Source organism: Thunnus thynnus, chromosome 6 (assembly GCF_963924715.1).
Source record: "Thunnus thynnus chromosome 6, fThuThy2.1, whole genome shotgun sequence".
NCBI classification, from domain to species: Eukaryota; Metazoa; Chordata; class Actinopteri; order Scombriformes; family Scombridae; genus Thunnus; species Thunnus thynnus.
In genome coordinates this window covers 19636326-19650253 of record NC_089522.1, presented here as the reverse complement: position 1 = coordinate 19650253, position 13928 = coordinate 19636326, and the positions used below count along the sequence as shown (strand labels likewise).

The 13928-nt window shown below is 42.3% G+C and overlaps 1 protein-coding gene across 1 annotated transcript; it reads left to right on the top strand.

The window, feature by feature from the left end:
* Positions 1–4477: 4477 nt before the first annotated feature.
* On the top strand, positions 4478–6307 carry snai1b (snail family zinc finger 1b). The gene is made up of 3 exons (XM_067592429.1): positions 4478–4755; positions 5125–5679; positions 5980–6307. The coding sequence occupies exons 1-3, from the start codon at positions 4674–4676 to the stop codon at positions 6159–6161; spliced, it is 819 nt and encodes a 272-aa protein (XP_067448530.1). The 5' UTR covers positions 4478–4673; the 3' UTR covers positions 6162–6307.
* The last annotated feature ends 7621 nt before the right edge of the window (positions 6308–13928 follow it).

Here is a 13928-nt window from a genome sequence, read left to right as displayed (position 1 = left end):
TCCTAAACCAAGCAAGAAGTGAACTGGCTGTTTGTGAAGACACATCAGAGCGCATTGATAGCGCTAATCACAGACTCATCCTTTTCTTTCAGATTCAACCAGAGAATCACTGTCTCGTTACATCCACCCATTGGCCGACGTCTCGGGAGATCTAATGCATCCCTTGAATCGTCACATGTACAAAGAAGACTATGCAGGGTGAACCTGACAAACAACCTGCATAAACATCAAATGTAAATGCGCCTGAGTGGCCATTACCTGTTGTCTGAATGCGCTGAAAGGTAACAAAGCACCTGATGGTTGAAGAGCCATCAGCACTTGTTTTAAAAAACACGACTTTAAGCTGCTCTGTTGAACTCACTTTGTGTGCTTTGTCACTTGATCAAAACACATTTGTACAATCACAACAGATCACGGGAGTTGGCTTCTTTTCAAACACTTTTAAGGACAATGGGATGCAAAATGGCCACCACCCATCAGCTCAGACATGATATAAAATGTATTCAGATGATGAAAATACAGAAAACATTTTTTTTTAAATCAAAGCATGTTGAATATCAAATGTCAACTTCACAGTCAATTCCTGAAAAAACTGAAATTTGTTTTGCAAGATTTTATGACATGACCCGTTAGTGTTGCCATGACTACAGTGCCTTAAAGTGTTTCTCCTAACTGTGTCTCATTTCTTCATCCACAATCATCCTGTCAGAGAAATTATGAATTTCAATATGATGTTCAGTTTTACAACTCCCTCCCTACCAAACATAAAATGAAATTCTCCTGTATATGTAATCAGGCCCCGCACCAATCCTTCCAGTTACTGCCGTCAGGTTGACACTACAAAGTCCCACTGGCCTGGAAAAACATCTACAAAAAATCTTTTGTTCCCTCTGCGATCATCACCCTGAACAAACTAAAATAGGCTCTGTACTGTTCAATATTGTCCTTGTCAGTTGTAGTTTTAACTCTATGTCTGTGTTTTTAAATGTGTTTAAATGTGTATTGTTGAGCTTTGACAAAGGAAAATGTCTGTTACTTTGTGACAGACAACAAAGTTACCTTATCTTATCTTATCTTATCTTATCTTATCTTATCTTATCTTATCTTATCTTATCTTATCTTATCTTATCTTATCTCATCTTATCTCATCTTATCTTATCTTTTGAAGAACATGTTTTTCTTCAGGTGCCAGGCTCGTCAGTTTGGAAGAAATCCAAGAAGGTAAAGCGTATGACAGCAAAGAAGAAGATTAAAGTAACAAACAAAACATAATTAAAGTAAAAAAGATTTCTCTGAAACTAGTTTTTGATAATTTCATCCTGTTTGACCTACATCTGTCTTATTTGAGCTGCAGTATTTTAAACAGTCGATTAAATATTTGATTGTTGTAATATTCTATAATGACATGATGTATCAGTGATGTCACAGACTCAGCAGCTCACAATGTTTCTCCTGATTGTGTTTAAGCTCCAGTTTCTCCTTTGTCATATCAACTTATTATTTGTTCATTTAATAGCTGTCATCGACGCAACAGCTATTAAGACTGAAGCAATTCATGTTTTTATGATAATCAAACAAAAGTGGAAATAATATCCCATACATATGTACAGTATATACATTTGCACATGACTACTTACACAAGGTACAGTACTAGTCTATAACGTAATTAGCAGTACTGCATTGTGATGCTTCTGTGCTGCTCTTGTCATGGTAAACTGTATAAATCATTTATCTGTTAGAATAACCTTAAATCTGTCTGTGATCTATTAGAAATCTCTTCAGTTTTTCTTTTTAAATAATCTTATTCAGGGATTCTCTGATAAATCATGCTAAATTATTCTGCTCAGTTGAATAGTTTCTGTAACCTGCTCTATACGATGACCTTTGATTGTGTTACATGTTTTGTGTTTTTCTGTGTGACACCCTGAATAAACCTAATTTTTTGTCTTTTTAAAGTTTTTTTTTAACTTTACATGACAAAAAGCACAGCAAGTTCATGGTAGAGAAGCTACAGGGTCACACGTTTGTGTTTCCGCATGAAAAATAAAAAAAAAGACTGAACAAGTGTTACAGGTGCGAGCAAAGGTTTTCCATGCAATCAATAAACTGTTGCCAATATTTTTTTGTTCTTACAAAAACTTTAATCATGTTTCTCAGACAGTAACCAGCTAATACAACCTTTAAAAAACATCCATTATTAATTTAAGAGAACTACATTCCTTTTGGCAACAACATTTTTTGGCATTAGCAAGTAAAACCTCCCTTAGATTAGAATGAATGATTTGTCCTCCACATTATTTTTAGTTTTAAGGGGTTTCAGCAGGACAGTTTGAGAACACCGACTGATTTATCCCCGAGGCCAGAAAGGAAAACATCTGTTCTCAGCAGCAAACTTTTCATGTCTTCACGTCCTCTGTGTGTCATGAGGTCACTCTAAACTCTGTTGTAACACAAATTGTCTGCAGTCAGCCCTGCACTCAAACTGTTCCCCATCCAAGGAGCAAATTCAACAGTGTGTAATCAGCTGTTTTCACTTACAGCCTTCTGTGTGTCAGGTGGATGTTTCATTCTGTCATTATTTCTGTGTTTGTGTGTGTGTGAGAAAAAGGCGAAAGAAAGACACTCACAGATATACACACATATAGACACGTATCTAATGTAGCACTACTAATCTGCTTTTTTAACAATGAGTTGAAAGGTCTCAAATACCATTTGCACCGTCAGACTTATCCCAAACAGCAGACTTGCAACTTAGATTACTTTCACGTGTGTCTTTGCTATTTGCTTTTTGTTTTTACTGCTGTCCTGCCCTCGTGACCCCCAGTCTACGTGGCGTCGGCGTCAACAAGCGCTCTAACGACGTGTGAACTTTTGGGCATGCCGTGACAATGGCGCCTGTAGACAGGTGCACACCCCCATCACCCACCACTCACCCCTGCCACCGAGGAGCTTTTGACTCCCTTTGCAATGCTAAACAGCAGCACTGAAGACCGCGACATCCCAGTGTGATGGCTGGCACCTGATTTTAGGACTCACATCGGTTGTGTGCACCTAGAGAGCCAGATCAGAATATCTGTAGACAGGCTAAATACAGCAATGAAAGTCCAAACTAATCACACATCGTGTTTCTTTTTTCTTTTATTGAATTGTTCTCAAATCTGGTAAACCTTGTTCATCACAATCATAAACATAACGAGGATTACGCACACACGTTGACGCACGTTTACGCACACGAAGAAAAAAAATATAAACCACCACTCTGTGAAGCCCATTTCCCTTCGGGGCATTATCATGGGTCGCCACATTTCATGCCACCTAAAGGCACAAGATTTAGAGCCCTGCATGGGTTTACATCATCATATTGTTCCTGTCAGCTCGGTTAATTTTACTCCAGATCGTGCTGTGAGCCTGCTGGAGAACAGTGCCTCTTTGATTTAAACGGTCATTTCCCCCTGCAGAGAAAGAGAGAGAGAGAGAGAGAGATAGATAGAGAGAGAGAGAGAGAGAGAGAGAGAGAGATGCGGTCAGGATGAACTGAGTGCCTGGTGTTTTGTACTGAAGGGAGAACAGAGAACAGAGCGTTCGTCTCTTGTACCTTCTCAAAAATGTCTCCTTCTCACCGGGGTGCGTAAAAGCCCCGAGCAACAGGCACACACACACACACAAAAGAGCCTTCATAAAATGTCACTTATTTGGAAGGTAAGGAGTCTAAACGCTCTTAAATGATTGCAAAATGCAGAATGCTAGATACTTTGTGATGAAAGAAAAAATAAGCTGTTCAAATAATGCTCGTTGATAGTTTTAAAGAGCATTACCAACGCAGCTGTAAAGTTGACAGGGGAAATGATCTCACTTCAGGTTTTTTCAAGAGAGCGATGAAAGAATCGGTTTCCGTGGAAATCAGCTACCACAAAATCCTACCTTTAAACACAAATATCTGCACATCTTCATGATTATTCTAGAAATGTGTGTGTATACAAGTACTATGTAGTCGACCACCACACAGACTGATAAATTATGAGCCGACAGAGGACGCTCCAGCTTCAGTTAGTCATGTTACGTTTTGTAAATGAGTGGACATGTAGGAAGATATAAGGTGTAAAAAAGCTTTTCATTAAAATCCTGTTGGTTTTAATTCCATCTGTTTTGCATCTCACTATCTTGTCCTTGTTCTTAAGGCATTCATGTGCACATTTTTTTTTACGCCGCTCAAATACAAAAAACACATTTTGGCTTTATTGCACTTTGAATCGCACATTCATCTTTTCACATTTAATGACAATAAGTACATGCCTGCAGGGAAAGAGTGAGCCATTAGAGGCGTGAAATGCACAATTAGATTTGCGATTCGCTGCAGCGTTTGGCACATTTGGGCACCTGTGGTGAATGGGGCTGGTGGCGCCCTGACACACACACGGGGTGTGTCTTTGGGCGGAGATCTGCCCACCCACCCTGCTGCTTCTCCCCCTCTGGTTACTATATGAGGAGGCAACTTTGCCTTCCCCTTATCAAGATACTTTCAACCTTGGTAGCTGTCTTGTACATCTCTCCAAGCGTTTTCTTTCGATCCGACTGATTGCTGCGGCTCTTTGAAGAGGAGCTGCTTGGATCTGAGCGCGCTCCTCCGCTGGAATAATTTTTAAAAATTAATTCCTGAAAAGCCAGACTTCAACATGCCTCGGTCATTCCTTGTCAAGAAGTATTTCTCCAACAAGAAGCCATACTACAGGGAGAGCCAACTTGAGAGTCAAACCGGTAAGTTTTTTGTCATTTACTGAATTAGATGGATTTTTGATTAAGTCTGACATGTTTGAACTCAGGTGTGAGTGAATCACAGTCAGCCATGAGCTTCTCATCAAGTTACCTCCAGATGTAGAACAGACCCATATGGCAGATAAGAGTGGACATTTACTGTATCTTGCATGTAGCTTTTTGGGTGCAAAACAGACAATCAAGTGTTGTTGGTCAACTGGAAAATTTGCTAATGGAAAAGCTAGAGGACGCAGATTTGTGCTGAATTCAGGCTGTAACAAGACACCAAGAATGAAAATAAGTTTAGTGTGTTATTAGATTATCTGTCCATTTAAGAAAATCCACCTGACTTCCTTTCTTCTGTCTTGTCAGCTTTTGTCCCAGAAAGCTTTCCCCGAGCTGAACTTCCGACACAGAACAACAGCTCTGCGTTGACCTGTTACCCCACCAGCCCACTCTTCTGCAGCACGGACCCCCTGCCTGCACCTCTCTCCCCAATCACCCCCATGTCTCTACCTCCTTCTCCACTGGGCCCTCTGGACCTCAGTAGCTCTCCCTTCAGCAGCAGTGGCGAAGAAGAGGAGGATGGTGGGCGTACTTCAGATCCCCCCAGCCCAGACGTCATCCAGCACATCTACCACTGTCTGCACTGCAGTAAGAGCTACACCAGTCTCTCAGCGCTGTCTCACCATCAGATGTCCCACCACCAGTTCTCCCAAGGCGCTCCACTGCAGCAGACACTGTCTCTGCCCACAGAGGCCTCGGCACGCCCGGCCTTCCACTGCAAACACTGCCCCAAGGAGTACACCAGCCTGGGTGCCCTTAAGATGCACATCCGCTCACACACCCTCCCCTGTGTGTGCCCCACCTGCGGCAAGGCCTTTTCCAGACCATGGCTGCTTCGAGGACACATACGCACACACACAGGTATGCAGCAAAAGTAACTTTTCATATTGATCAGCAAGCTCCATTGGCTTGTAAATGTAACAGCTGGTTGCACCCTGTGCTCATTGATATTCATTGATGTGTGAGCAAATGTGTGTTATCTCAGCCTTGCAGTGGTTATGCATGAAAACAGGCAATCTGCATTAAGTGAGATATGGTAGTGTTCCTGCTCTTTTGTAGGTTATCTGTAGCTCATTTGAAAAACAATGACCAGAAGACAGAGCTTTTAGCCTGCTAATGAAGTGTTTTCCCGAAGCTAACAGTTTTCTTTCTTTGAACCAGGTGAACGTCCCTTCGCTTGTCAGCACTGTAACCGGGCCTTTGCTGATCGCTCCAACCTGCGCGCACACCTGCAGACGCACTCTGAAGTGAAGAAGTACCAGTGTGGTTCCTGCTCACGGACCTTCAGCCGCATGTCCCTGCTGCACAAACACAATGCCTCTGGATGCTGCCCTGCCTCATAGACTCACATTCCCTGGACTGAAGCTGCTTGCTGGTTCTGTTCCCCCCACCTGATTACTACCAAAACACCCAGAGGACATTTGGGGAGATGGTTGCCAGCTCAAAGCCATGACAGGACTGAAAGAGGAAACTGGAGTTCTGTTGCTTTTTATAAAATGGCTTCTTAAGTGCCTTTTTAATTTTTCAGGGCTCAAATTTTTAAGGTTATATTGGTAACCGCAGCACATTTTTGCAGCGTCCTGTCAACTGTGTGTACGTGTGTGATTTGAGGGCAGCTGGACATGCAGTTAATTCCCAGGAAACTCCATTGGTGCCGGCCGGTCCGGGACTCTGGCCATGTTGCAGCTGCTTGGGTGTGTTTGTGTGTCTGTGTGTATGCGGGGATGTCATTCCTCACCATACTATACATACGTGGCATATGTGTGTGTGTGTGTGTGTGTGTGTGTGTGTGTGTGTGTGTTGAGACAGCTGTCTGTGTATTGTGTACTGTGGAGGCAGGGTGCTGAGAGATGTGTTAGCTGTGACCTCGACGACAGGTGACCCTCCGCTCTCCTCCTCGCGGCGAACTCCACAAACACACAGTGTGTCGCTGGACATGAAAGAACCACTTAAGCTTGACCAAAAAAACACAGCCTGTCCTTACCAATATTGTCTGAATCATTGGTGTCTTCATTGACATGTTTTTACAAGTTTTGACGTACAGTTTTTATGAACCATTTTGTTGAATGTGCCTTTTTTAAGGTTGTGCATTTTTTTCTGCCACATGTAAATAAAAGCTTTGTTTAAAAAAATCCTTCTGTGGACCTCCTTGTTTCAATATGCTCCAATATTAATTAACATTTCAACAGGCATTGTATTAAGTTACAACCCTAAATGAGTTCATCAGGACAGACATGACAGTTTCTGAATGGGAAGATAGAGCTGTGCGTGTGTGTGTTAGGAGGAGCGGGGTCAGGTTTGTGAGATGTTGAGTGATAAGGGGAACACCTGCACACACCTGCCAGGCTGTCAGCACAAATGGAGAACACATGCTTAAGAGGTGAGAGGGTGGCTGCAGGTGGGAGAAAGGGAGGAGGTGAGCAAAAAAAAAAAAATCGTGGCATAAGCGGGAGGAAGATGCTGAGCAAGAAGGCAAGAGCGGGCGAGTTCAGCAGAAGAAAGTCAGTGTGAAATTAGCTGAGTGTGGGAATCCCACTGACCCACTTCCTGCTGTAGGAGCGGCCACAGATGGAAGCAGGAAACAGGCTCAAGACCAACAAATAAACCCCAGAGAGGCAGGCGCTGGAGGCTGCTGGCAGAACCTCAGGACTGACACAGATCCACTCAGTCTGTGCAGCCATCTGCTCAGTAAACTCCTGTTACCTTGTAGGAACTTTTGCAGGAAGTCTGTGCTTATGAGACCAGCTGAAGGTGAACACACAGGGTGCACATATGGCAGCAATGTGTCTGCAATCCCTGCTGCCCTCCTGACCCACACACACTGACGCCAGCATGTCTTAGTGAGGTAACAACGCGTTTCCCCCAATAGCTCTCAGCGTTGAGAGGTGGATGCATGTGTGTGTGTGTGTGTCAGGGGGGTTTGAGGAGGCTCTCAAAAAACTTGGGATCCGATTGCATGACTTGGCTTGCCCAATGTAAACAGCACCTGAAAGATTACACACATGCATACGCGCATAGGCGCACACACACACATGCAAGCATACACCTCTATTGAGAAAAGAGCTTTACTTTGATCAAGGGGGATTTTTCATTTGCCTGCCTACCTCTCTGGGCTGCTGTGAAGTGGGAGGCGAGAGTCATTTAGCTGCTGCACACCTACACAGGCAGTGAGTCACAGAGGTAGGCCGCAGGGTTCTGAACTGCACTTGAACTGCCGATACGGTGTCACATTTGATGGCCACAGAGAAGGGGCAAGGCAGGGGTGGATGATTTAACAAGAAGAACAAGACATAATGTGTTGAATAATGCCGTAGAGTTAGGTGATATTCTATTTTTCCCCCTTGGGATATCTAAACTTTTCCTCCACAATTGGACACAAAAACATGCCAATAAACAGAGTGTCATTTCTATATGTTTCGGCCGTTTTGAAATTTAACTCTGACATCTTGCTTGTGGGACATTTTTCTGGTTTGCAGTGCGTAGGAGGCAGTCTATATCACCCTGTTGCTTTGAGGCAATGAGATCACTGGACCTGTCACCTTTCTTTTCCAGAGTGTGTGTGTGTGTGTGTAATATCATATTGGTCTCCTCAAAGTGTTTTAGTGTTCGCAGCGTCACGCATGCGGCCCCTGACTAATGTGACATTCCTGAGCCATTAGTGACAGACATATAATACAGCCATCTAACAGAAAGAGAGAGAGAGAGAGAGAGAGAGAGAGCTGCTCTGTCTACTGTCCTTGAGTCAAAGTAATAATTAGGTTTTCCTGTAACAGGAAATAATGTTATGCTGACCTAATTATGAAAAAAAGGGGATTGCCATTTTAATGCCTCACATGTGTTATTCCCATGGAAAGACTGTCTAAGCATCATTGCCTCGCTCTAATAACTGAAAACAGTAAAAATTAAATGGATGGGGTTTTTTGCAGATGCCCTGGTGAAGCAGAAGCCTGGAAATTGCTTCATGAGCAATGAATTCTACTTTGGTTTCGTGTACACAAAAGCTGATGCTTGACAATTTGCAGCCGGATGAGTTTTACTTTGTTATAGAGTGCCGTCATCTTGGAAATATATACCTCTCTCTAAACAATCATCCTTCGCATGTGTGCAATGGAACAGATTACAGAGCAGCATAAACTCTACTCTCTTGATTTGAGTAATGGGAAGCAGCGCTGCATGTCAACAATGAAACAAACCTTTCCTAACACATAGGGCTACTGACATTTTTGAAAGCTGAAATTGCTGTTTTCCCCATCGACTGCTTTGCTCCCAATGTACGTGTTTGTGGTAATGTTTGGGACACAGGAAGTGGTCTGTCAGTCTTGTATAAACACAACCCTTCCAAAAAAAAGTGCTGATATAAAGCATCTGAGTGCGGCTACAGCTGTTTGTGTGTGTGTTTGTGGGTATGTTTGAAGTGAAGATTTTTCTGCCAGGGGTTCATAGTGGTCTGTATGGAGGAGGAGAGAGTGTACAGTATATTGCTGGAGCCAGAGCTGGCAGGGGTTGCGGCACTGATTCACTGGAGGATCAGATTCAAGCCAGGAGGGTTAAGTCACTGGGTTAAAGTTTCAAACCCTCTTACAAAGCTGCAGCGCCCTTACACAATGTCACTGCTCAAAGCTTCAGTGCCAACCTCCTCTGCTCTGTCCCAGCGGACTTTCTCATCCGCCTTTGTCCTTTTAAAGATATATTTTTAAAAAAATCTTCTGCTCATTGTAACTTTCACAGGCTGAAAATGTTTCTCCAAGGGGCACGTGGGATGGGGAAAGTAATTGCCTGAAATTTGAAGGAGAGGGTGAACTGGGGATAAGAAGATAATAACGGGAGGAGGAGAAAACGAAGCAACGAGGGAGAAGAGATTGGACATTGGGGGAGGAGGGAGGTGGGTGGGTGTCTGGTGAAGAATGAGCAGTTCTGTTTGTCGGCCGTTTATCAAATCAGTGGGGAGTAGAATTTGCAGAGGAATGCCACATGTTGCAATGTAGACTTGATCAATGACATGTGCTGTGAGGGCAGAGAGATGCACTCACTGTGGATGCTTTTGTAAAAGTCTGGATGGTTTCAGGTCTTCGTGAAGTCTTAGCATGCTTGGACTGTGTAATGCTTGGACACACACACACACACACACATATGCACGCACAAAGAACTCAGATCTCTGGACAAATAAACCAGTTTTACCCAAGGACAGGATATGGCCTCTAGGAGGGGGTACACGCCATTTCCTGCCCACCTCCGCACTCCTGCTGTCCCCGTCAATGCTGTGTGTGTGTGTGTGTGTGTTGTGTGGCTGGTGCTGTGTTTCCTCCTAAACACAGGCCCTCTCTGTCCCACAGGGTCAGAGGGTAGAGGATGAGCCATAAAGGGACAGGAGGGTAAACAGATGAGAAACATTGTGTGTAACAACCAGTTTTCCAATCCTGTGCCATCCAGAGCTGCAAACAAGCAAGTTTCCATTGCAATCAAAAACTAAAGTCACACTATACTGTTATCTTCTGCTGACTTCAGTTCAAAGGCATGCAGTGGGAAAATAGATGAGGGCACTATGGAAAAAAATCACATATATTGTGATCTTCTGGAAATGTAATTGAGAAACAGTTTATACATCAGATAAGCACACAGTAGTGTTTTTGGCTAATTCGAGTGAAGTACTTTGAAAAATCAACATCAAAGAAGTCAAAAATTCCTATAAAGCAAACTTGCAGAGGGTTTATGAAGAAATCTTGAAATGATTTAATCTTTATTCAAGATACGGTGATGTTTAGAGTTTTCTCATGAATAAAGAACCAGGTCATGCTTCAATATGAACGTCATGGTATACTGTATCTTACAAGAGGTGAGAGATTTGAGGTATTTTTGTTTCTTTCATTTATTTTTTGTATATGTCAACGATAATGATCAATAATTTCGGAAAAGTAAGGAAAAAGGAAGGGGTTTTTGTCACATTCTGCAGTTTATACCTTGTTCAAAGATGTTTGAGGGAAAAGGGCCACAGTAGCCTAAAGTGACCAGGTAGTTATCTTGTTATAAACGTTATAGAAGAATCTCAAATGACTGAAAAATGTATATTGTCTTGTGGTATATTATTGCATTATATTATTCTAATTTTAAGTTGCCTTTTTAACATCTGGCCATGGACAACAGATGAAAATGTACCTTTTGGACTAACTCTGGCTTATTTACAGTTCTTTCTTTCTGTTTATTAATGAGCATAGTCCCTGTCAAATAAATAAATGAAGCATCTGACAGCAATAGTTACTTTGATTACTAAAACATGAGTTTGAATGCATGATTTTGGATTATTTTTACATGGAGGTGTCATCACTTCTACTTAAAAAGGACCTGAATACTTCTTCCACCACTGCACTTAAACCATACACAGCGTGCTCCATGTCATAGTGACCCCCGGGGTTGAATATCACACATCTCTGAATCTGTTGTTGCTCTTACCATCTGGCACCATTACACATTATCTGGTCAATGTTATGTAATGCAAATGAAAAAGGAGACAGTGTGATTCATTATTTTAAGAAGATGGTTTACACATGTGAAGTTGTTATTTTATCAGTATCACAATATGAGAACCTTTACAGCTAAGTTGCTAGCTGTCATAGATAAAAGCTAATGTGCATATAGCTATAAAAACCGAAGTATTCAGCACAATGTACAGCAGTTATAGTGACAGTAAAGATAGTTTCCCTGACGTTGGGTTTTTCCAACTTTACTCAAAAATATAAGTACTGATAAAATATGTTGAAGGTTGAAGTATCTTTTATTAAAAGTTATTCTACTTTCCAGAGCCCTTGTTCCAGTAGCATGACCTCACAGCCTCACTACGCCCACACTACGCCCACATTATTGCATGGAACGAAGTGATTGCAGTTGCATCAGGGGTAATGTGACCGTGGCTTAACACACTTCATTTCACTGATTAGCACACCTTCACCCAGAGAAGGGGGGCGAGACAGTGAATTACAGGGATTGCTTGGAAGGAAATCCTGCATGACTTTAGGCTTTGATTTGCTGAGAAAAACATTTTAGAGGTCCTCCTCTGCTTAAAAATGTGTTTTGGTTATTGTTACTTCACTTTGGATGTTTGAGCTTCACTCTGCAGAATGATGTATGTGCAGAGTTTGACACTCAAAGGCTGTTTTCACATTCATCTGCTTAAGGGCACAAGTTTCTCAGTGCTCACCCTAAATCTGAGGGATTTTGTAACATCACAACTAAGTCAATCATGGTCCAATATGTAGCTTACGTAAGTGTGATGTGGAAACTTGAAGCTTCCAGTGCACATACACAGAGAATTAACTTTTCATTAAAGTAAGAGACATCTTGTGTCCAGCAGGCAAACATCTGAAATGAAAAAATATTTGCATATTCTGTAGATTCTGAATTCTTCATGGAGCGTGAATAGTAGGTTTGATTTTAAGAGACTGTCTTCTGACAAAAACGACACAATAGGTTGTAATGTCAGTCGCCAAACACGACCTATTGCTACGTTTGAGTGACAGATGCCACCTGGCGTTATGACCTGGAGCAGTGGCAAATTTCAGATGACATGACGGTGGACTTTGCCACAGTAGATCATATGTTCATTTTTCAACCTTGAGTTTGGGACAGTTAAAAAAAAAAAAAAAAAAAAATTACTATGCTTATCCTCTAACCTTAACCCTGTGGTTATTATTGTAGCCATGATGACAAAGGTTGCCTAACTTTAAGGTAGAAGTAACTTTAACCCACACCATGTTTCTCTAACCTTAACAAAGTGATCGTTTTAACTCAAACCATAATTGTTCCCACAACCTTACCAAGTGTTTTTTGTGCCTAAACCTAACCAGACCCCAACCACAACATTGTCACATAACAAAACATCATTATTTTTTAACAGTGATTTATAACAGTTTTGGAAATCACAGATAAATGATGTTGTCCTGCTGATTACTACTGATAGAGGCACCAGATTAGAAAACGCTCCCGTCGTTCTGGAGTGCACATGGTCCAATGACCTATTTGGTCGTTCAATTAGAAGAACTTGTTTTATGATTTTTCATCTGGTGATTCAACTTTTAAATTATATATAATAATAAATTATATTAGACACACATCATTGTTTAAATTAGATCTTTTTTTTATATATATTTCTCAATACAAATGTGGAGGAGGTCTTTAAACAGATGATGTCATGTACATTCAGTTGATAAAACAGAAATGTTAGTAGCATATACAGTGATGTATTTCAACAGCGAGCAAACCAGGCTTGGATGTGGTGCAATAAAAGGAGTGTCAGAGCCAAATGTGCACGAAACCACACACAGTAAGCAAGGCAGAGGCCAACGAGTCATGACATGAGAGAGTAAGAGAGTACTATCAGAGAGCAGAGAAAAAAATATGCAGAGAGTACAAACCGAGGGGGATGCTGCAAAGAAAGCAGGTGTCAGAATAGATATATGAATTCACAACGTTGTGGATTATAATAAAAAGAAAGGAGAGGGTATCAAAATAGGAAGGCTGAGCCTGCTGTTGTGTTTTGCTTGGACCTCTGGACGAGTCTGTGTTACACTTGGCAGCTGAGTGCAGAAAATCTTTCTTTTCTTTCATTCATCCCTCTCTTTTTTCTCACTTTGTGTTGTGTCATTCTGTCATTCTTTCTCTCCCTCTCTCCCCTCTTATTTACCACAGGTATTCAGGTATTTGCCCCCAGGGTGCTGCTGGTGGTGCTGAGAGGTGCAAGGTGCACTTTTGTCCTCCTGTCAGGGCCTGTGTGGGCCCAGGGGGGCACCAGCCGAGGAACCAGGACAGTTCTATTGTCCCGACGCATTCCAGTCAATGAGGGATATGGTAGGGAGCGAGGGAAGGGTGTTGGGTAAGGGGGGTCAAGACGGGAGGAGATCAGCCTTTGATTTGAGAGAACAAGAAGTTGCGTGCGTGGTGTGACTGCAGAGAGCACAGATTGCCTCCCCTCTTCTCCTCCCGCCTTGTCCCGTCCTATCCTGTCCCTTGAGGAGCCGCAGGGCAAGCGAATGCACCTGCCTGAAATCCACACCCCAGAGCCAGACGCCTATCTCCCCCATCTCCAAGGTTTTACAGAAACACTGCATGTGGCACACACA